The sequence below is a fragment of the Dicentrarchus labrax genome, unplaced genomic scaffold (genome assembly GCF_905237075.1).
Source record: "Dicentrarchus labrax unplaced genomic scaffold, dlabrax2021, whole genome shotgun sequence".
In the NCBI taxonomy this organism is placed as follows: Eukaryota; Metazoa; Chordata; class Actinopteri; family Moronidae; genus Dicentrarchus; species Dicentrarchus labrax.
In genome coordinates, this window is record NW_026136723.1 from 24,413,622 (window position 1) to 24,436,149 (window position 22,528).

At 41.8% G+C, this 22,528-nt stretch overlaps 1 protein-coding gene across 30 annotated transcripts in view; it reads left to right on the forward strand.

Annotated features, from left to right (window-relative positions):
• The window catches only part of macf1a (microtubule actin crosslinking factor 1a), a 224,325-nt gene that overhangs the window by 117,248 nt on the left and 84,549 nt on the right, over positions 1-22,528 (forward strand). For all 30 annotated transcript variants that reach the window (XM_051391458.1, XM_051391467.1, XM_051391460.1 and 27 more), the window contains 30 exons: positions 1,617-1,783; positions 2,232-2,344; positions 3,390-3,496; positions 3,847-3,966; positions 4,705-4,800; positions 5,280-5,407; positions 5,644-5,737; positions 6,395-6,549; positions 7,183-7,486; positions 8,104-8,232; positions 8,332-8,409; positions 9,371-9,532; positions 9,740-9,844; positions 10,348-10,443; positions 10,754-10,879; positions 13,196-13,348; positions 16,060-16,214; positions 16,549-16,675; positions 16,863-17,046; positions 17,360-17,526; positions 18,028-18,206; positions 18,312-18,450; positions 18,550-18,743; positions 18,989-19,148; positions 19,363-19,446; positions 19,669-19,776; positions 19,878-19,976; positions 20,107-20,229; positions 20,467-20,558; positions 20,850-20,985. In XM_051391458.1, the coding sequence (XP_051247418.1) occupies positions 1,617-1,783; positions 2,232-2,344; positions 3,390-3,496; positions 3,847-3,966; positions 4,705-4,800; positions 5,280-5,407; positions 5,644-5,737; positions 6,395-6,549; positions 7,183-7,486; positions 8,104-8,232; positions 8,332-8,409; positions 9,371-9,532; positions 9,740-9,844; positions 10,348-10,443; positions 10,754-10,879; positions 13,196-13,348; positions 16,060-16,214; positions 16,549-16,675; positions 16,863-17,046; positions 17,360-17,526; positions 18,028-18,206; positions 18,312-18,450; positions 18,550-18,743; positions 18,989-19,148; positions 19,363-19,446; positions 19,669-19,776; positions 19,878-19,976; positions 20,107-20,229; positions 20,467-20,558; positions 20,850-20,985 (4,080 nt within the window). The remainder of the gene's footprint in view (positions 1-1,616; positions 1,784-2,231; positions 2,345-3,389; positions 3,497-3,846; positions 3,967-4,704; positions 4,801-5,279; positions 5,408-5,643; positions 5,738-6,394; positions 6,550-7,182; positions 7,487-8,103; positions 8,233-8,331; positions 8,410-9,370; positions 9,533-9,739; positions 9,845-10,347; positions 10,444-10,753; positions 10,880-13,195; positions 13,349-16,059; positions 16,215-16,548; positions 16,676-16,862; positions 17,047-17,359; positions 17,527-18,027; positions 18,207-18,311; positions 18,451-18,549; positions 18,744-18,988; positions 19,149-19,362; positions 19,447-19,668; positions 19,777-19,877; positions 19,977-20,106; positions 20,230-20,466; positions 20,559-20,849; positions 20,986-22,528) is intronic.

Below are 22,528 nucleotides of genomic sequence, written 5' to 3' on the forward strand. Positions count from 1 at the left end.
GGCATGTTAATAGTATGACAGCATACTGGTAGTTCTGACTGCAGTGTGTTTTATTTTGGGTGTCCTTGTATAAAGTTTTAAACTTTGTGTTTCTGCATGTATGTATATATGTATAGCTTTTCTTTAATTTAACACACAATAGTACATTATGTGAAACTGGTATCTATATGCAGTATGCTGTTGCCACTCACCCCCTCTCCTCTGTTGCTGGCCTTGCTACTCTTTCTCATATCTTTTCCCTTCTCTCTCTTCTCCCTCCCCCCTCCCTGTCTTTTTGGCTGTTGCTGCAGTCTCCTGGCACTCACTGGACTTTCATACTACTCTATATATTAACAGCAGGGACAGAAAGACAGAAAGAGAGGGAGGAGTGTTGGTCAATGAGTGAGGGACGAAGGGATGACAGAAGAATACTAATGACAATAACAACAGCCAAGCACAGACAGTTACTGCATATACATCACTCTGCCTTTGTCCCTGTGGACGGTTTGAGAGGAAGCAGGACGCTGAGGGAAAATGGCGAAAGTGGTCCTGTAGCTCAGTGGGTAGACCCCATAGATAAAGTAGCGGTCAGTCTCCATGGAAGCTTCACTTCAAGACTTTAGTTAACATGGACTGTATGTCCTTAAAGTACTCTCAGGAGCATGCACCAAAATGCAAACCCTACTCTTAAAATCTGATTGATATTTTAAAATAAAAACTAGTTGTGGCGCTTTTTAAAGGCTAGCAGCCGTTCCAAGTTCTCCGGCTGAGAAAATAACACAGTTTACCTTGGGTAAAGGGGAAGGGAAAATTATGTGAGGAAGAGGATTGAATGTAGAAGAGGCAGAGGATGAGAAGGCTGAGCAGATTGATCAGCATCTGAGGCAGAACAGATGAAAGAACACGAAAAACTGAAGAGACAGATCGAGGTTGGGGAGTGGTGGGGGGGGCACGAGACAGAAGGAGATAAAGGAGAGGAGTTGAAATGTTGGGTGGGGTTGGGGCATGAGCTAATGAGCAGTGCTACGACATAAATGATGGATTGAGGAAATTGGAAAAAAACTGTTACATTATTATAGAAGTGCACACCAAAGCCATTCACATATTCGTTCTCTCTCTCTCACACACACACACACACACACACACACACACACACACACACACACACACACCGAGGGTTATTGATTATCAGGAAGAAGAATGAGGGGTTCGAAGGGAGATGACAGCTTAAATCAAAGTGACTAAAACCTTTCCAGTGAGTTTGTCTCATACAGCCAGAGCAGTGTGTTGTTTCTGCCGACTCATTGTGGCTGTGGTTCTGTAATGGGGACGTTATGTGAGATTAAAGCTCATTTTGTCGACTGTATGTTGCCATGATGAGACTGCTGTGGAGATGCCTTAAGATAGAACATAATAATAAATGATTGAAACGTGAAATGTGCCGAATTCCTATGATTTTTTATTTAATACAAATTTACATGATTGATGGATTCTGCAAAGTAGACTCAGGGTTGTGGCTCAGTTTGTTTCAGTGCATTTGGCAGCACCGTTCGAAGGAGAATTACTGTTACAAGATTTCTGATCACATCCCCCAATATTAACCCAAACTCTGTCTCTCTCTCCCGGTTTCTCTCCAGATTTCAGAGATCTATGTGAGTGGCGAGTCAGGCGACCTCACTGCCAAAGAGAAGCTGTTATTATGGAGCCAGCAGGCGACAGAAGGCTACCCCGGCCTCCGCTGTGTCAACTTCACCTCGTCCTGGAGCGACGGACGCATGTTCAACGCTCTGCTGCACAGATACAGGTTAGAGGATGAACAAGCAAGTCACCTGTTTTTAGTAGTTTAGTCAGATACCAGCATTCCCATTAACAATTTAGGTGTTTTTAGTCAATAAGCATTTAACCCCTGCTCAAATGCATTTGCAGTTGGCTGATAAATAACTACTCAGAAAAAGATGCTTCAACAAAATTGTGATTCAGGAGAATTTAATACCTTTTAAAACATGTATTTCAGACAACACAGTGTTTAGACAATTCATTTTAAACTGCTTGAATTCACCAAAACACATAAAAGGTCAAGGATATTCATTCAATACTTATTGAAGTCACTTTAGGCAGTTAAACACTACAGGCAACCAGAAATACTCGTGTTTAGCAGGCTGCTAAACAGATATGCCAGGTTAGAGGCAGGATAGACAGACACACACACGTGTAGAGTACACTAACACATCCCCTCTGTTTTTGATTTCCAGGCCAGACCTGATCGACATGGAGGTGGTGTCACGGCAGAGTAACCGGGAGAACCTCGAGCAGGCCTTCGAAATCGCTGAGTCGTTAGGGGTGACCAGACTGCTGGACGCTGAGGGTGAGGCTGTTAATCTGAATGAATTAATTGACCAACTGACCCCCCCTCCCCCCGCCTGTCCGTTCAGGGTAGAACGGAGGTTGACTTTCTGGCCGTTTACAGTCTAAAATACTTTGTATGCATTGTAATCACTGAGCTTTGCCTAATTAGCTCGTGTCCAGGGATTCTTAATAAACGGTGTAAACAACAGAAAAAGTCAACGACTACATATTATATATGCTACTCATGCAGGTTTTCTGTCTTGTTTGTTTGCAGCATTTATTTTGGAAGTCCGCCAACATTAGAACATGCCAGCCAGCCCTAATGATTGAATGAATGACAGTAAATACTGTCTTTTTTAGCTGTGTTCTCCCTATATTCTGCCTTTCTGTAGATACTCTCTTTATGGCTCTATATTTTACAAAAGGCCTTAAAATCCAGTCAGCACTGCCAATTATTTCAGGAACAGGTACATTTTGACTGGTGTTGTCCTCTTGAGTCATCTGAGTTTGTCAGTTGGAAGTGGGTGGGATACTGCTGAATGTTTGATGTTTCCCCTCAGGTATTGAGTATTGTTGTGCGTTCCCTCTGTTGCTACGAAGTCATTGATGCTACATCCAGCCAGCAGCTTGCTCAAACTGGCCCAACAAACATAACTGGATACTTTTGTTTTTGGTGGTTTGAATGTTGAGTTGATGTCTCATCTGTACATTTATCATTTTAACAGCCAGTGATTCTCTTAATTCTCTTAATGGTCTAATTCTCTGGAACTGTTGCCTTTTATTTGTGTTGTAAACAAACATGTTTGTAGCACACAAGATGCAGAGCCTGGCTAGTTTTTGATATCTTAATATTTTATGGTTACACCTATTTTCTAGTTGTTAGGGTTTGACATTGTGTCCATTAAATTAAGTTTAATTCAAAGAATAAGTTTTTTGTTAACCTTAAAATTCCAATGTCATGATTTCTTCTAACAGATAATGTGATAAACATCAATCTTTCTGCATGTTATTTGCAGTTTTTAAGGCTTATTTGTCTAATGTTCTGCCTTTCTCTTTCCCTTCAGACGTCGATGTTCCATCTCCAGATGAGAAGTCGGTCATCACCTATGTCTCATCCATCTATGATGCCTTCCCTAAAATCCCTGAGGGAGGAGAGGGCATCACTGCAAACGTACGTCACATTCTGCTCCATCCATTTACACCACTTTTATTGTGCGACCATTTATATGTTTGAGCTTAGTATAGATGGGTATTGTGCCTTCTTCTTCTGTTTTTAACTGCATTCCTTCACCTTACATGCATTCCCATTAAATTAAATTATTATTCATATTACACTTCAAACTTCAGTTGTCTTTGTTGCTCCATTTCATGTAGAAATGTGTAATTATCATTTTGTTTGCTACTCAAGGATGCAACTTCCTGAGTAATGACCCGGAACTTTCAAGTAATTATGCAATTAATTTAATAGTGCTGTTGCTCTCTTCCTCTATCCCCTCCTTGTTTTCTCTCCTCCATCATCAGGAGGTGGACCAGCGCTGGTCAGAGTACCAGTCCAGGTTTTCCTCTCTGCTCCAGTGGAGCCGCCAGCATATGGCCCTCATGGCCAACAAGAACTTTCCACAAAACCCTGTGGAACTCAAGGTGAGCACCCAAAATTTGTCTAATATAGGTTTTATTTTATTTTAAGTCCTTTATGTTCATCACATGCATAAATTAATGTTGGAGAGAAGAGGAAGCTTTAGAGAAGACAATAATCTCCCTCTCTTTAGTGGGTTCAAAGGACCAATAACCCTCAAAACAGCAAGGATTTACCACTGATTGCCACAGATACATGCATTTGGTTGTGGTGGAAATCAAAGCCCTGTGTATTTTCTCAGCTCTTTGTCTTCAGTCCCACCAACATGCAGTCAGGAAGAACAGACAACTGACAAGCAATTTCTGTACAACCTTGACAGAACAAATAAAGGGACAGAGGGAAGGGGAGGGAGTGACAGGATTTAATGAAATGGACAATATCAGACAGAGGTGTAAGGTGAGCGAGAAGGAGTGAAGAATTAAAAGGAATGAATTTGCAGACGAGAGGCGTGAAGTTGAAAAAGGAAGAAAAACATAATGTGAAAAAGGTTGCTGCTGTGAGCAAAATAACGGGCAACACGACATCTAAAGACCTAGAGGAAAGAAGGAGGGAGGGAAAATGAATACACAGCTTGAGATGACAGTTGAGAAACTGGCTAATGACCACCCAGGGAGAGAGACCGTGATTACAAAGCTTTTACCTCTGATAACAGGTATTGACTTTGTGTTTGACCTTAAACGCAGTCGGTTCTAATATTGACCCCGCAGGGCTCATCGGTAACTTCTGTCTTTCTTCTCCTTCAGGCACTTTACAACGAGTACGTCCATTTCAAAGAGACGGAGATCCCTGCAAAGGAGATTGAGAAAGGTCACATTGAACATCTCTACAAACTGCTGGAGGTGAGAATGAGCGGAGAAGAACATGAATGAGGCTAAAAAAGAACAGTGTAGGGATGGAGGAAGAGGTGACCAACACTTGGCACCATGCGCAGAGCTCATTGTGCATCATGGGGTTCGGCTCAGGGGGATGAGGAGTATGTCAGTGTGAGAAAGAGAGAAAATCGGTGTGTTTGTGCGAGTTGAGTCATACATTTGTCTCCTGAAGCAAAGTCCTTTCCACCACTTTTGCTGTTATCAATGCAGCAGATTGTTTTGTTGAACACAAACACATGACGGTCGATAATAGGTCCTCTTTTATTCTCACTCAGCTGATGTTAACTGAGTGTTTGTCTGTGGTGTGACTTATGATCGCTCATAGATTTAAGTCTGACGTAATGGAGTTTGTTAGCGTTTAATGGTGTGTGCACTTCCACTGACTCATGATGGGATGATAAATATATACTCACTGTGTGCGTGTGCGTGTGCGTGTGTGTGTCCAGGTGTGGATAGAGTTCGGTCGTATCAAGCTTCCTCAGGGCCTCCATCCCAATGACCTCGAGGAGGAGTGGGGCAAACTCATCCTGGAGATGCTGGAGAGAGAAAAGGCTTTACGGCCGGCTGTGGAGAGGTACACACACACTGATACATGCACATGCACACAAATCCAAATATCTACTTTCAGCAGGATGTATGTAATTAAATCAAAAGTGCTGATGCATCTCCTTGTGTTCAATTTCTCATCAAGTGTGTTTGTCAGGGAGATGCCCCTTTAACCTCCGTGTGTGTGTGTGTGTGTGTGTGTGTGTGTGTGTGTGTGTGTGTGTGTGTGTGTGTGTGTGTGTGTGTGTGTGTGTGTGTTTTCAGGTTAGAACTACTGCTTCAGAGGGCCAATAAGATCCAGAACATGGCTCTGGACTGTGAGGAGAAACTCACCCTCGCTAAGAACACACTCCAGGCTGTGAGTACTGAACCTCTCTCATATCTTACTTCCTTTTAATTTCCTTAAACACACACACACACACCCACACACATGCAGGGTCCTGGGGTTTATGTTGGGTAAATGTTGGATAATTTGGCGTGGTAATTTACAATGTGTTAATGTGTGCAAGCTGTAAAAGCAAGTGCCCTTCTGGGACAATAAATATTCCCTCACCACTTTCCCCTGCTTTCTGCAAACACTGTCTCTTGTCTTTGTCTAGAGACAAACTTAAAAAACTGTTAATGGTCCAGTTCTTTCCTCTGTCATCTTTATCTTTTTGGGCTCTGTTGCCAATCATCTGACCTACTGCATGAATAAGAATCTTGTCAAAATCATTGATGTTCAACAGGTTTTTCAAGTTTTACTTTATCCACTATTATTTATACTGTCATGTGTCATGTAACCCTGATTTTCTTTATTATTATTTTTACTGGAGTAATCCTGCTGGTGTTTGCTGCTGCTTTTCTCATAAAATCGGTTTGGTTTCATTGTATTGTTTACTGAATCTGTGGCTGGGGAACACTAAACTGCAGAACAACATAGCTCATAAAAAAAGAAACCTTAACACATAAGCCAAGTAAGCTAATAAACAAAAAAGCAAAACCTCATCAAAACCGTGCCTCCTCTGGTGTCCAGGACATGTCTCGAGTGGAGAGCGGCGAGGCGGTGCAGTGTGAGAGAGAACTGGCCTGCTACCTGCAGGACTGCGAGTCTCTCATCAGACAGCTCAACCAGGAGCTTAAAGTCCTCCGAGAAGAGAAATACTACCAGGTGGAGCAGCTGGCGTTCAGGTGAGCGTGGAGCGAACGTTTTAGGGTGTTGACTTTGATTCTGTGGAGGTGAGGCTGGCTTGGTTTACCCAAATGAGGAATGAGTGAAAGGTCCAACTCAATCAAAGCTGTGATTAATTAGTATCATATAGACAATTACCATTACCAAATACCATACAAACAGCTCATTATACTTCATTATAGGTCAACAAGTTGCATCGTGTTTTGCCATTAAATCCCATAATTATCTGCTACAGTTAATGTGTTCTGTCTTCTGCTGCTTATAAAGTGTATAAAAATGCTCTGATGTATATCGGTGGTGTCAAAAAGTGATGAAAGAGAAACTCAATTTTGTGGCTCATCAGCATGCGACTCCATGAGTGCTGTTATGAAACAAAGAAATAGCCATTTTGAAAAACTGCCATTTCCTTTTAGCATTTTGTGAACAAACCTCACAGAAAACTCTTTCTCTCTCTCTCTGCTCTTCTCTTCTCACATAATTTAACCATTGAAGGCAGTTGTTTCTAATGCATTCCTGGCTTAACATTAGGAGACTTTGAGAGAGGGTCAGATCTTTAAATGACTGTACCTATTTGGGGAAATCAACTCAAGTCTCCCCTCCAGTAATCAAATATTTTGGTCTCACATCACCAGAGTGTCTTGCCTTCAAGAGGAGCTGGTCTCCCTCAGACTGCAGTGCTCCAGCGTCTACAGGAAAGGCCACTTCACCCAGGCCCTGGGCAGCACTGTGGCAGAGCACACCAGCCAGAGAGCCACAGACAGTGGCCTGTCACTGGGGCAGACACTGCTGGGAGCTGTGGGCGCAATGGGAGCTGTCGGTGCCGCACTCCTGCGGCGACCAATGGCCCGCTCCCAGCTAGTGGCCATGTCCTCATCAGAGGACGAAGGGAGCCTGAGGTTCATCTACGAGCTGCTCGGATGGGTGGAGGAGACACAGGTCAGTCTTTATAACGCTGAAACTTAGAGACACAACAATTCTTTTAATTATCAATTAATCTGCTGATTATTTGCTTCAATATTTAATGAATCATTTAGCCTGTGAAATGTCTGGTAATACTGGAAAGAATGGCCATTAAAATGTATCAAATGTTTCTCAAATTTCTTTCTTTTCTTTTTCCAATTTTTTTTGACCAACCATATAAAAAAACAACAAATCCTCACGTATGAGAATCTTTTTGTTTTTCTTTGCTTTTGCTCCGTACCTTAGACAAAGTTTTAGAAGATGTGTGTATGTCATGAAGTGGATCTTAGATCCTGTACAAAAGGCTGTAAAACAAGAAAAGAAACATTGTGGTAAAGTCTTGCTTCAAGGGATTAAATTGCACTAATGTTACTGAAACATAATTTAAAAAATCTAAACTACCATCAAAAGGCTTTTGAAACCTGAAAAAATGCATTTAAGTGAAACTGAGGACTAAGTCCTTAAAAAGAAGAATAAGAGCAGGAACTAAAAAAAGACAATAAATTGTTTTCATGGGGATAAAATATTAAATATTTTTTATTTGTTGAGAGCCGTGTTGATTTTAATCATCCTGATGTTCCTCTGTGTTTCAGGAGCTCTTGGAGCGTGCTGAATGGGGTGCAGACCTTCCCTCTGTAGAAAACAACCTCCAAGAGCACAACATCATACACACTGCAGTCGAAGAGCTAATTAACAGCCTACAGGAGGCACGCAGCTATGAGGTACACACACACACACACACACTCACACGTCACTCATACATAAACACAGAGATCTTTCTGCAGAGAGTTTTGGTTTGTAACAAAGAATGTCTTCCTCAGGCTAAAGTTTCTACCAACTTCAAGAGCAATTACTCTGAAACCCTGGCCAAGCTGGAGCACCAATACTGCAAACTAGTGGTCAGTCTCAGATAAAGAACTGAGGTTTTGTGTGTGTGTGGAAGTGTACACTTCTTTGTTTCTCAGTTCACCCCCTTCATCAGTTAATCTCATTAAACCATGACAGGACCCCAATGCTAAGAACACACAATTATGCATCTGCTCTCTTTGTACTCCTTTCCCCAAATCCCCCCCTTTCTCTCTTTTTATTTCTTTGTCCCCTCTTGCTTCTGTTCTTGTCTCTTAATATATTTTCTGTTTTACATCATTAATTCCTAACACTGTTTGTATGCACACTTTTTAGTTAGTATTCTTATATAAAATGGCCCTTTGTTTCTTCCTTCTTCTGATTGAATTCTAACTCTTGAAGCCTTCCATTCTCTTCATGTAACAGAGCAGCCTAAATGATAATATTATCCAGAGCATCCTTAGAAGTAGAGTAGAGTATAACTTCTGTACTCTACACTTCTAAACCACAAATGTACCAAAAAAGTATATGCTCAAGGATGCATACAGTATAACTATGCATTTAAGTAGAGACTTCTGTAATTTCCAGAACTGCAAGCAATATCATTTAACCATTTATCATGCTTTATTGTTTAGTCATTAAAAAAGAAAAAATAATTATATTCTTTAAGAGTTAAAAGACAATTTATGTTAGAGAATAATGCCTCTTAAAAAAAAAAGGAATTCTTCTTAAAAAAGCATATCAAAAAGGTTCAATATATGCCTATAATTCACATTCTTCTTTGCACTATTTGCTATTAGTCGCTTGCTTTGATGGGCTTGTAGGAAAGTTGTTGTGTTCACACTGCTTTATTCTGATTAACACTCTAACCCTAACCCTGTCCTAAAAAATCCCTGTAAGTGCACCAAAAGCCAACATGTATAATACAAACAACAAGAGAGCAGAGGATGTTTTTTTAAATTTCTCTCTGCACTGCTGATCTGCATGACGATGATGTTTGTGTGGTTGCCATAGGAACATTCGTCATGGCGCCTGCGGAGCTTGGAGAGCCTGCACGCATTTGTGTCGCACTGCACTGAGGAGCTGATCTGGCTCAACGAGAGGGAGGAGGAGGAGATTGCCTTCGACTGGAGCGACAACAACCCCAACATGAACGCCAAGAGAGAATTATACAGTGTGAGTGGAGGAAGAGGGCAAACGCATACACTGATGGTTTCCTCTGTCAAGTCAAAAAACACAAAGTATAGACAAAGCTAAGCAAAACAAGCTCCCTTGTATCACAACTCCAAATAGAAGTATTGTTTACATGCACAGAAACAGTATTTTTACATCAGGCCAGTAATCCTGTAATCTACCATTCTTCTTTTCCTGTTGTGTTTGCAGGAAATGAGGTTAGAGCTGGATGACAAACAAGAAGTGATGCGGTCGCTCCAGGAAACAGCCAACTGTCTGTGTCAGGAGAACCATCCAGCCAAACAGACTGTGGAGGTGAATCTATGACTTTATTCAGTTAGACTGAATGACCTTTTAAAGATGTTTTGCCTCTGTGACTCATTTGTAGGAACAGTTGAACCAAAATGCTCCTTTCTTTTTTTTTTCCTTGACTGTTCCCCTCAAGACATTTTGTTTTCATGCATTTTTAAAACCGTAAATTAGCTTGAAAAGGGCAGTAAGTAAACTCTGACCCTTTTTGGCGAACAGTACGAATTGCTAACTGTGTCCAATAGAAACATGGATTGAAACTTACTGTGTAATCATACTGATTTGGGATTTGCTTTTTCAACCTATTCTCTACCACTACATATTACTGCACAGTTGAAGAGAACAAAGTAGAAGAACAGAAGTTTCAGCAACTGCCTGGGAAAATAAAAAATCAAACATCCCCGTCAATGCCTTGTAGCTACCGTTGGAAGCTTGTACTGTAACTGCAGTGTGACAGAAACATTTGTGCTCTCTCTTCCTTCTGTCTCCGTCTCTGTACATGTTATCAGGCTTACAGTGCAGCTCTGCAAACTCAGTGGCAGTGGGTGAACCAGCTCTGTGTGTGTGTAGAGCAACATCTGAAAGATAACACGGCATACTTCCAGGTGAGGCACAAATATCATTATAGTTTTCCCCGCGAGCAGAAAACTGAGAATATTGAAGAAAATAAATGAATCTGAAGAATCTTCCAGATACAGCTTTGTTTTTATTACAATTTCACAGTATTTCTCACCACATCCACATGATGACCTCTGAGCAAGAAGTTTCTTAAATATCCTTCTTGTCTCTTTATAATGGAAACTAATATGTTTACTTGCCTCATAGCTCCAGGTCTCTGGCTGCAAACACATGTCGCCCATTAGACGTTCTCAAAACATCCTAATGTTCTCCATCCATTTCTCTCTCTCTTGTCAGTTTATGAGTGATGCCCGGGACTGTGAGTCGTACCTACGCCAGCTCCAGGAAACCATTAAGAGACAGTACACCTGTGACAAGAACAGCAGACTGAGCAAACTGGAAGACCTGCTGCAGGACTCAATGGTATCTGTCCCCCTTCAGTTGCCATTCTCAGCTTTTATCTCCACTTACACAGGACAGCTTTATGGGGAACACTCGCCTAAAACAAAATGACCCATTTGTGTGTACTCCATATTTCATATACAGCATTTTATAATTCTCTTATCCCTCAGATGTTTGATCTGAGCTGTGTTTCACATGCAGTAAATGAAGGCACTGAATTTTTTGACCACCTTTATTTCAGTACAGTCAATCCAGGAAAGGTCTTTCCTTCCAAAATAAAAGGAGCAAAACTTACTCTGTATTCTTGAATACTTCTACCTGAACCCTTGATAGATAGGGATAATATTCGTATCCCAGCTCACTGTGTTCCTTTTGGTTTAGAACCCCTGCTGCCACCTTGTGTGCACAGAGCAAACCTATACATGACACATGAAGAATAATCCTGGACAGAGGCTTTAGCAGGAATGATATAAACATATTATTTTAGGTATTTCATAGGACAGGAGCAACAGAGAGCTACAGAGAGCTACAGTAGCTGAAGTGATAGCATACCAGCATCCTCCTCATTGTTGTGCTCTGCTTCAGGCAGCTGCAGCACGCCACATGACAGGATGAAGTAATCTGTTAGAGTAGATTCGCTGAATCATCCCTCCTGTGGCACATTTGTGAGACTGCCATCTTCACACCTACCTTACACACACACACACAGACACACACACACAGACACACCTCTGACTTCAAGCAGATGGCAGCGTTAATGTGGGCAACGCTCCACAGGCCAGAGCACTGAGCATATCCTCTCAATAAAGAGGTGTGTTCATTTGTCACAAACAGCAGTTCCTTTCACATCAGTGTGCAGTCAGCTTTGTCACATACAGTATGTGGTTATATTCACATGTTCTCTGACCTTGTTTACATCTATGTGTGTGTTTGTCCGCCTCTTTGTGCATGTGTGTTAATCAGTTTCCAGCACCAGTCAATAAAGTTTCCAGTTTCCTGTGCTCCCAGCTCTCACTGGGAGGAGGACTGTGATACTGTAGAATGCAAACAGCGGAACCTTTTGTTTGAATCTCATAATAACTGAGGAGAGGATATTAACTCAGTCTTTTCACCCTCTGTTAGGCAGGGATTAGAGCTTCAGGAGCGGCTGTTTGATCAAACCTTGCCCTCTCTTTTGGGTTATTTCGTTGTCTGTGTTGTTTGTGGTTAGATTGCATAAGCACTTGCTGACTGATGGTTGACAAAATACATTTTTGTAATTTGGAACAAAATGTAATAATCGGGTCATCAATCTCAAAGTGACTCAGCATTTCATTGGCCAGACTCTTTATCCAAGATATGTTTAATTATTATTTTTAATTTCATTAAAGCAATGCCTCTGATAATTGAATTATTCTTTAAGTGATGGTTGTTGATCTTGTGTATAAATTATGTTTCTTCCCATCCTCCCAGCTTGTCATTTGTCTTGCTATAGTAACGCTGACTGCAGCGAACGCCATCTCAGTGTGAAATTCATTTCAGGGGTGTAATGTATAAAGTTATTTTAGCAGCGCCCCTCACACACCCACACCCCCCCCAGCTTTTCTCTCTCTAACTGACTCCTGCTCGCCCTCAGTTCATCTCTGTCGTTCTGTAGCTCTCTCCCTACTGTCTCTCTGTTTGTGTCTCTCTATAATGCATCCTTAATGACTCCCCCTGCTGGGGGCGAGACAGGAATTAAATGTAATTCTACCTGTCAGGGTGAGGAGCGCAGCTTTAAATGTTTAATGGTTAGCTAACACAAGCACCTGAGTCCACTCATCTCAGGGGCTATTGGCTAATAGGCTAATTGTAATGTGTGGGACCTGTCATTGTAAACATGTTGGAGTGCTAACATTAGCATTAAGCTCAAAGCACCACTGTGACAGCCTCACAGAGTCACTGGCACGGCTGTAGACTCTTAGTCTTTTTTAGTCTCTACGATATACAGTTGGCAGTGCAGGAAACTAGCTTTAGCATCCAGTCTTTCTCTCTCCCCTGGCTTTCGTTCTGTTTGTTCTTCTTGAATTTAGTTTGTCTTTAGCTTCATTTCTCTTTTAGTTATGTAAAATAAACCCATTTTTCATTATAATTCATGTGTGTTGTCCCCTTCTTTGTCCAGCCTTGAGCGATGTTGTGATCATTTATCTTTACAATTCTTTCTAAACCAGTGACTCACACCCTGATGAATTAAACCAATGCTGACACAGATAACTGACTGAAATGATGGACTATTAAACCGATGAAAAGGGCTGATAAAATGAATCGTTGTAACTGTGTTGGCTGTGTGAATGTCTAATGACTTCCTCTGTCCTGCAGGAGGAGAAGGAGCAGCTGATTGAGTACCGGAGTACGTTGGCGAGCCTGGTGGGCCGGGCCAAGATGGTGGTGCAGCTCCGCCCCCGCAGCGCAGAGACCACCCTGGGAACCACAACTCCCATCAAAGCCATCTGCGACTACAGACAGATAGAGGTATGAAGCCCACCATATGCGATACTGAACATGAACATGCTGTTGTTGCTGGTGTTTTCTTTCTCTCAGGAAGTTACTGTAAGTTTCTGATACTGAAAACCGCCATCTGTTAATCTAGTTGAGCTAAAATAAGCCAGTTATATAGGGAATCCTTTGACTATCAGGACAAGGTTGTGACAAAATGTGTATTTATGCAGTACCGGCTCAACACTGACCTCACCACTCTTATTGTTTTAACCCTCACCACCAACCGCCTCCTCTCTGCCCTGCACTCCCTCTCCAAGCCCCTTCGCTGTGAAAGGGTTTTTTTTTGTTTTTAGATTGATGAATACGTCTACACAAACTCTTTTTTTCATCCTAGGTGGTCCATATTGATGAATAGACTACAGCAGTGGAATTTTTTTTTTGGTAACTGCTCTAACTGTTTTCGCTTCATTTTAATTGGCAAGTACAAATAGCAGCATTCAGTTTGGAAGCTGAATGAAGCATAATGATTATGATCTCGAATTTATCATTGACACAGTTCTCACAATAGATTATCTTTGCCTTTGTTCTCCCCTTTAGAAAATTCTGTGGCTGGATCTTTGCAAAAGCTCCGAAACAGCCAAAAGTTGTGCATTGTTTTTTCCCCAGTGCCACTTTTATATAATATACATAGAAACAAGTAAAGTCTTTCTTTCTCTGCCATCTCTCTCTCTGTCTCTCTCTCTCTCTCTCTCTCAGCTGTGATGTCCTAAGGGAATCTAAAAGCCAATCAATTATACATCTGTCTCATCCCCTTTGCGGACTCAGTTGAAAACCGGCACCTAGCACTCCAGCAGTGTGGACGTGCTGCTGTCCCTTATGCTGCTATTTTTAGTTCGCTGTGTTAGATTCCTGAGGGTCAATTTGTTCATTGAAGCATACTGTATGTGAGGTGTTGTATCCAGGTAAAGAAGGAAGGTGGTTTGGTCATCTCTGATCTAAAAAAGGGGGAAAAAGGAAAGCAAGCTGCCGCAGAGCTGAAAGTTTTACTAAAACAAATCAGTGTGTGCAGATATTCACCAAACGTCTGGACAAACGTGCACATGACGAAAAGTAATCTTTCTCTCCTTCACTTTCCTGTGTCTCCTCCTTTCTCTCCATGTACCCTCATGTACCTTTTTTTGCTTCTCCCTTTTCACTCCCTCCTCCTCCTCCTCCTCCTCTTCTTTCTCCTCCTCATCCTCTTCCCTTCCTCTCGTCTGTCGGCTGGGCTGGCAAGACAAACGTTCAGGTATAGCTGCCTATATTCTCCCTCTCTCACCTCAGATTCTTACACTGCACACACTGCACTGCCCTGGTTGCTCCTCTCTTATCAGCTGATTTCAGGCTTTACTGTCAGTGATGTAAGATGTGGTCATGAGGTGTCTCGTATAAAATTTGTTAAACAGTAGATGTAGATTTTCATTCAATTTTGTCAACTAAGTAGAATGTTGTGTTGTATTTTTAACTTAACCAGTCAAACACAATACATCCAGTCTAAAGTAATCAGAATAAAAATCTTAATTGTAGCTAGATTTTTAAATATCAACCAGATTAATTAACCCTTGTGCTGTATGTGCACATGGCAACCTGTTGTGTCGTAATGGCACTAGATAGCAAGAAACTGAGGACAGAAATTTGAGGGTAGTAGTGACAAAAACACAACTAAAGTAGAAAACAGTAACTTGAAAATGTGGACGACCCGAAGACGATGAAACTGTTTTAAAGAAGTAGGCCTCTTTTCTCAATGAAGACAGTAAGATCATGAGACAAGACAGTGGACATTTAAGTAGGATGCAGCACATAAACACTGTTTAATCTCCGTGTGTCCACCATTTATTTAGTCTCTTGTTGTAGATCTGAATACTTTCATACTCTGCATACAAGAGGTAAAAGACGAGGATCACGTCACTTAATCGTTGATAAGGGCAGGTAGCAATCAGTGAGCTGAACTGAACTGAACTGAATGTAACACAGTCCATGTCTTCAGTCAGTCAGACAATAACAAGTCACAGCTTTAAAGCTTTAATTTACATTTCATGTATTTACTGTATGTGCCTAGCTTTGCATTATTGATGTATTAATGTGTGTGTGTGCAGGGAAGGGGTGAGAGAGGGTGGTGGGTCGGGGAGGCAGTACAGCAGTAGTCTTTTATGCGCAGCCCTTAAACTCTTCACCACAGTCACGGCTTTGCCTTATGTTTATTTTAGAACTGAATTTATTTTCCAGTTTCTAATCCCAAACTCTTTGTTTCGGTCCTGTGCTGGGTTTCTAAAAATCACCATGTCAGTAATGTGTTTCCTTGTTGATGAATTGCTGCTCAAGGTGAATTTGTGAAACCCTGCCCAGGTTATCAGTAAACCTCACTTTGGAGAATATTTGCTGCTTTCACAATAAAAGCTTTCTGTTTTGAGGTGCAAAGCAGCTTTCAGTCCACATGGCATCGTTCATGTGTCTAGGATTCTAATCTCATATCATTTTAGGGCTTTTTCTAACATCATGAAATTCATGAATGTTTGCATTTTGTGTTGCATTATGAGTTTGTTGCTATCAACTTTTGGTTTACATGTTTTCCCTTCTCTCCTTCCTGATTTCACCTCCCTCGCTTTCTTTCTCTTTTTCATCTGACCTCTCCTCCATCATCCTGTCTCTTTTCCTGTTTTTTCTTCTTCTTTTTGCCTCCATCCTGCATCCCTCCATCCTCTCAGATCACAATAACCCGAGGAGAGGAGTGTGTGCTGGAGGACAACTCTCAGAGGACCAAGTGGAAGGTGATCAGTCCGACAGGTAATGAGGCCATGGTCCCCTCTGTGTGTTTCACCATCCCACCTCCAAACCAGGAGGCCATCGACACAGCCAGCAGGTGAGACACACACTTGAAACATGGAGTTCAGTTAGTTTTGAAGTGAAAGTAAACCGTTTGTTGTGGGTAATGATGGGTGTAAAGTTGGTGATAAGGTGTGGATGTTTTTGAGGCGTTGGTTTCAGGGGACACTAGAAGATGAGTTCTCATTCTTGTACACTGTGGTTCATTCAACCTTTAAGAAGTCTAGAGGTTCTAGTCAAAGTGGTGTCATTTAGTCAACAAATGGCTTAAGATATAGGTAATTATTAGTATTACTGTATAATATGACTGGACTATCGCTGGATATTCACACTCATGTTCTGTGTTGTTCTATGTGTTTTTGTGTGTACAGGGCAGAGCAGTTGTACCAGAAGGTCATGTCTCTGTGGCATCAGCTGCATGTGAACATGAAGAGTGTGGTGTCCTGGCACTACCTGTTGAAAGACATCAGGACTGTCTCAGGATGGAACCTGGACACGGTGAGACTCAGAGTGTGTGTGTGTGTGTGTGTGTGTGTGTGTGTGTGTGTGTGTGTGTGTGTGTGTGTGTGTGTGTGTGTGTGTGTGTGTGTGTGTGTGTGTGTGTGCCCGCGTGCGTGTGTGCGTTCTTTTTGCTTCTTCTGTGCTTTGTCGTACTTACCTTCTCCCTCCGTGTGTCACGTGTCAGGTTCGTTGTCAGTCTCCGGCAGAGCGACAGCAGGTCCTGGGTCACCTGGAGTCCCAGTTGGCCGACTTCCTGTCTGACAGCAAAGAGAGCGCTCTGTTCACGCCAGGCGAAAGACGAGAGCTGGAGAAGGACGTTCAGCAGGCCCAGCAGCACTGCCAGGACTTGCTGCTCAACATGGAGACCGGTGAGACAGGATGGATGCTGGCTCTGTATTGAACTGCATCAACATCTCTGCAGTCCTAATCTGTTAATGAACATGTTCATGAGAACAAATGTGTATCAGTATTTTGGCCTGTAGGAATGGATGAAGCTCAGTATGCAGTAATACTTAAACAAAACATACCAGAGACAGTCACTGATCTTCATTGGATCAGCGCTGAACAATGAGCACTCAGTCGTATTTTTTTAAAATAAAACAGGCAAATGGCTGCAGTGTTACTGTTCATGCCCAAAATAACTCTTCTTTCTTCTCGTCTTTCTCTTTTGTCTCTCTCCAGTGGAGAAGGATGAGTCAGTCTCTCGATCGTACCTGTCTGAGTTGCAGAACATCACCCTCCATCTAAACGAGGCTGAGCAGAGACTGATGAGGGCAATTCAGACTCCGCCCCCCAGCCGGCTGTCAGCTGACAGTGCTGACAACGCTGTTCAGATTGCAGAGCAAGAGGTCAGTTTGAGCCCCACCTGCTGGTTGCAACTGGCAATAACAACAAGTTAATATTTAGTTTCATCAGTTAATGTTTATTTATGAACTAGAGAGTTTGCTTTCATACACTGTTGGATATATTAAGGGTGAAAAAAAAAACAATCATATCTTCTTAGAAAAATACAAAAATCGGAAGGTTAATATTGATCGATGTTATTTTTCTAATGATAATTATTTATCTGCCTCTATATGCATGATAGTTTTTCTTTACTCTACTTGGGGAAGTTTATCACAAAGGAAACTACGGCCTACTTCTGGTGCACTTTATCTCATTAGGTATTAATGAGATAAAGTGCAGAAGTAGACAATTTTCATTGACAGTAAATGAATCAAGGTGAAGGTTGAAGGTTAAAACAACTGGCAATATTTTATTTTTTATATGTTATATATCGGTAGACCATACCCCCTCATTTTCTCTCCATTTTTGCTTACCGCTTTCTTGAAATCTCATTCTTTGTCTAGAAGCTGCAGTCAGAACTGGACGCTCTGCGCTCCAATTTGGGTGATGTGTCTCGTCGCTGCGTCAGTTTCTTCGAGGAGAAGCCGACATCCTCCAGCGTTCCCGTCCTCCGGTCTGAACTCAGTCAGGCTGTGGAGAAGACGGACAAACTGCACAACCTCTCGTCTGTCTACTTAGAAAAGTTAGTGAGCTTTTTCTCCCTCTAGCATGTACAGAAAAATATATGAACATATCATTTACAAATTGTATGATTTATTTGACCTCTCTTTACCTCTTCCTTCCTCAGGTTAAAAACAGTAGACATCCTGATGCGTAGCCTGGATGAAGCTGAGAGCCAGGTCAGGAAGAACGAGAGCAGACTAAGTGAAGAAGACATTGTTCCTGTCGACACAACGGCCATTCAAAACCTCAGAGATCAGCTAGGGGTAAGGGACACATTCGCTGTACGGCCAGCTAAAGAGAAATGTTGTGAAACTATTTGACTCTAACAATTGTTCTGCATCCTTTGGTTTATCCCTTTCCAGAGGTGGCAGGCTGAGCTTGCCGAGCAGGAGGACATCTTCCAGTCTCTGCAGTCGGAAGTAGATCGAGCCAAAGAGGTGGGGTCTCAGCTCAGCAGGCTGCACCCAGACCGCAGCCCAGAGCTGGAGCGCTACCAGGAGAGAGCCAATCAGATTGCAGAGAGGTGGAGCGGAATCAAGAGACAGATGGAGACACGGTGAGCTGGACAGGATGAAGATGAGAAAAAATGAAAGGATTTGGGGGAAGAGTGAAGTAGTAGGAGTAAAAAGAATTAGGTTTGACAACATGTTTTGGCTCTGGTTACAGAACATGTAACGTTACTCACCCACTTTAAAACACTGCACATACTGGATGCTAAACTTAGGCTGTACTTATTATATTATTATAATAAATATTTTTGTGTGTTAAATGTTCTGAAAGTCTTTTCTTCTTTTATTACAGACGGACTGATCTAGAGGCTCTGGGCTCAGCCCTGCAGCAGTACAGAGACGGCCATTCTTCTCTGATCAAGTGGATCGAAGAAACGACGGAGAGACAAGAAAACACACAACCTGGACAGACAGACAGCAAAGCACTGTCTGAGCAACTGGCCCAGCAGACGGTTAGTGACACTGATTTCATGCACCTTTGATCTGTAGATTGATGCACTGAATGAATGGTTGCCTGGAAGGACAATAAAACAATGCTGTGGATTGATTTTAAGGAATGATGTGTCCATTGTTGTGTGGTAGAAAAACCAACTGGAAACTACACATAGTTTCTGACAGCCTTAATGATATATATATATATATTTTTTTTTTTTTTCCTTTCTTCAGGCGTTAGTAGCTGAGATTGAACAGAACCAGACCAAATTAGACGAGTGCCAGACTCATTCCAAACAGTACTGCACCTCAGTGAAGGTAAGAGACTGTTTTCTGTTTTGCAGTTTGGTTTGGGTGGAGCTGTTTCACTATGATGGTCCAAATTATCACTGCATTGTTCTGTGCTGCAAACAATCAAGAATATGGGTTTGATAAGTGTCAGTTTAGTTTAACTATTTACATTTTAAAGCTCAAAAAAGTGTTATGATACTACTACCTTCTTTTTAACTTACTTGTGTCCCACCTCGCTGTATTCTGTAGGATTATGAACTACAGCTGATGACCTACAGAGCCTTTGTAGAATCTACACACAAGTCACCCGTCAAGAGAAGGAGGATGCACTCTTCCTCTGATGCCATCACTCAGGAGGTAAGGATAGTGACTCTTAAGTCGAATACCACTACGTTTTTGAATATTAAGATAGTAGTTAATTTATATGCTGTCCATTTTATCTGGGTGTATCTCTACAGTTCATGGACTTGCGCACACGCTACACTGCTTTGGTTACCCTGACAACCCAGCATGTGAAGTACATCAGCGACGCACTGAGAAGACTAGAAGAAGAAGAGGTGGGGCTTTGTTTCACCATATATCACTCTCCTGCTTGAAATTGGAATTTGTGGTCAGATTTAATCACAGTAGTGCAAAGTGAGAAGAATTTGTGTATTTGTCTTATCTTGTAAAACTTTTTCTGTGCAGAAAGAGGTGGAGGAGGAGAAGCAGGCCAGGGTGGGCCAGGTTTCAGACCTTCTGGGCTGGGTCAAAGGGCTCCAGGGACGGACTGGGGGCCCCAATGCTGAGTCTTCACTCGCTGCTCAACAGGTAAAGCAGATATCTGATGTATTTGTTATCCATATTATTCTACAGACAATACAATTTTTATCCAAGAAGTTCAGTTGGCTGTTTGGTCTGTGCAGCTCACAACTGTTTATAAATATACATGAAGGATAATGATTCCTCATAAATTAAATATAATTTGCTGTTTAATTGAAACATTAAAATGGTAATTGGTGATGGTAGCACTGTACTAAGCACACTGTGCCTGTGTGTTCTCTAAAGGCCATCAGTGAACAGCTAGCAGCCAAGAAAGATGAAGTGGCTGAAGCCATAAGGAGCACAGAGGTCTTCCTGCTATCAAAACAAGCCAGCAAGTAAGTTTAGATCACATGTATGGACACACACATTGCACTTGCTCCCCAAACACATTCACCACACATACTGTTAGACTTACCCCGAGTCCTAGAAACTAGCACAGAGGAACACACATGAACATCCTCATGTAATTGATGGACCGGTATACAGTAATGTAAATGTTAATAAAATTTAGATGGAAGCCACTTTGAGAAACGTACATGTCGACATCACACACTCAGACACACATTAAACACATAAATCCCACCTGCTCTAACCTGCTCTAACCTGCTCCCCTGTGTCCTCTCCAGGTTGTCCCCAGAGGAGCGTGCTCATGTAGAGGCTCAGCTGGACGAGCTGAAAGCCACATACAACCAGCTGTGTGATAGCTCCACCCAGCAGCTGCAGCAGCTGGAGCAGCAACTGGCCAAAGAAGAGGAAAGAAAGGTAGATTGGTGGGAGGGATTTGCTGAGATGGAGAGGCGATACTGCATATTGTTAACAAAAAATGTATTTTCAGCTTTTGCAAGCTTGACAAAATGTATTTGCGAAGGTACTTTCATAAAATGTTGCTTTGAGTCTGAATACGCTTGCGAGCTAAGCGTGAGTTCATGTGTCGGCCAGCAAGAATGCGTGTTGTACAGCATGTTGTGTGTTCACAGAGTGTGCATTTTTGACAAACATCACCACTATTGACGACTCATTGGCTTGGTTTGGTTTAACAAACATCACAGACCCTATTCAGACGTGTGTTCAGATGATCTAAAAAGATTCTATTTTTGGCACTTTTGTCTGACCTCCTTCTTTGTCATTCAAGCAGAAGTTACAAATAGTAGAATAATTTGACAGTCTAGAAGATTCTGTAATCTGTCAAAAAACACTTCTGCAGGCCACTTTGTAGCTATTGTTTTACTTACAGTAGAAATATGGGAACAGAAGAGGAATAATTCACTGGATGACACTGTCTGAATTGGGCCTCAGCATGTAGTGTTCCACTCTCACATTGTTCTCCTAAAAGCCTGCAGTCATGTCATTAACTATCCCCACCAGTATAGTTTTTCTCATCTTCATCATCATTGTCATTATCATCAGAAAATACATCGGCTGAACTGCTAACATGGTTAATACATGGCCTTTGTGGTGCCGCACTGGAGCAGCGCTGCCCCAGTCATGCTAGCAGTCAGGTAGAAGCTGTAGAGCTCTGCTTTTCGTAGATCCATTGATAGAAACAATCATCTTCGAAGTAGATGCACCTTCACAGTGACTGTCATCTCTGTAGCTACAGAGTATCATATTACCTTTCTTTATGTAGTGGTAAAATATTGCCACTGCATAAAGTCAACATCTTACATTTCAGTATTTATTTTTACTCCATGTATACATGTGCTGTCGACCAATGTTATTGCTTATGCAATACGGTACATCGGTTTAAAAAAGGATTGAATGGTGTGCGAATTTCAGGTTTCAAGCAGTCCTTGATGATAACTCTTATTTCTTAACAGCTGCACCTCATATTTCATTCTTATGTGAATGTTGTATGTTTTTACAGGGGACTTTTATGTGCAAAAAAAAAAACTCACTTGAAGAATAGATGTTTTAAAAAGTAATTTTTGGTTTAGAGTGTAAGTGCACCAGAGGCCAGCTATGCAAAAAACCCACTTCACCATTTGAGCATGTTGTGTCCAGATCACAAGAGTGTGTGTGAATGAGAATTTATGTGTTTGTTCTAATGCATACTATTAATGTGAAACTTTAAACCAGCGTTTTGCTTGAAAACCACTAACAGTTGCCAAAGGAGAATTGTGGACATCCGAGCTCTGAGCCACTGATCAGAATGAGAGATAGAGAGAGCAAGGCATTTATAAACACACTTAATCTGCTGCTGCTCAGTGTGTTAATGAGTTAGTGTTCTGTTTAAATTGGGATTATAAAGTGTATCACAATACAGCACTGTTACAATGTCTTGCCATTGATAATGAGTGATTACAAT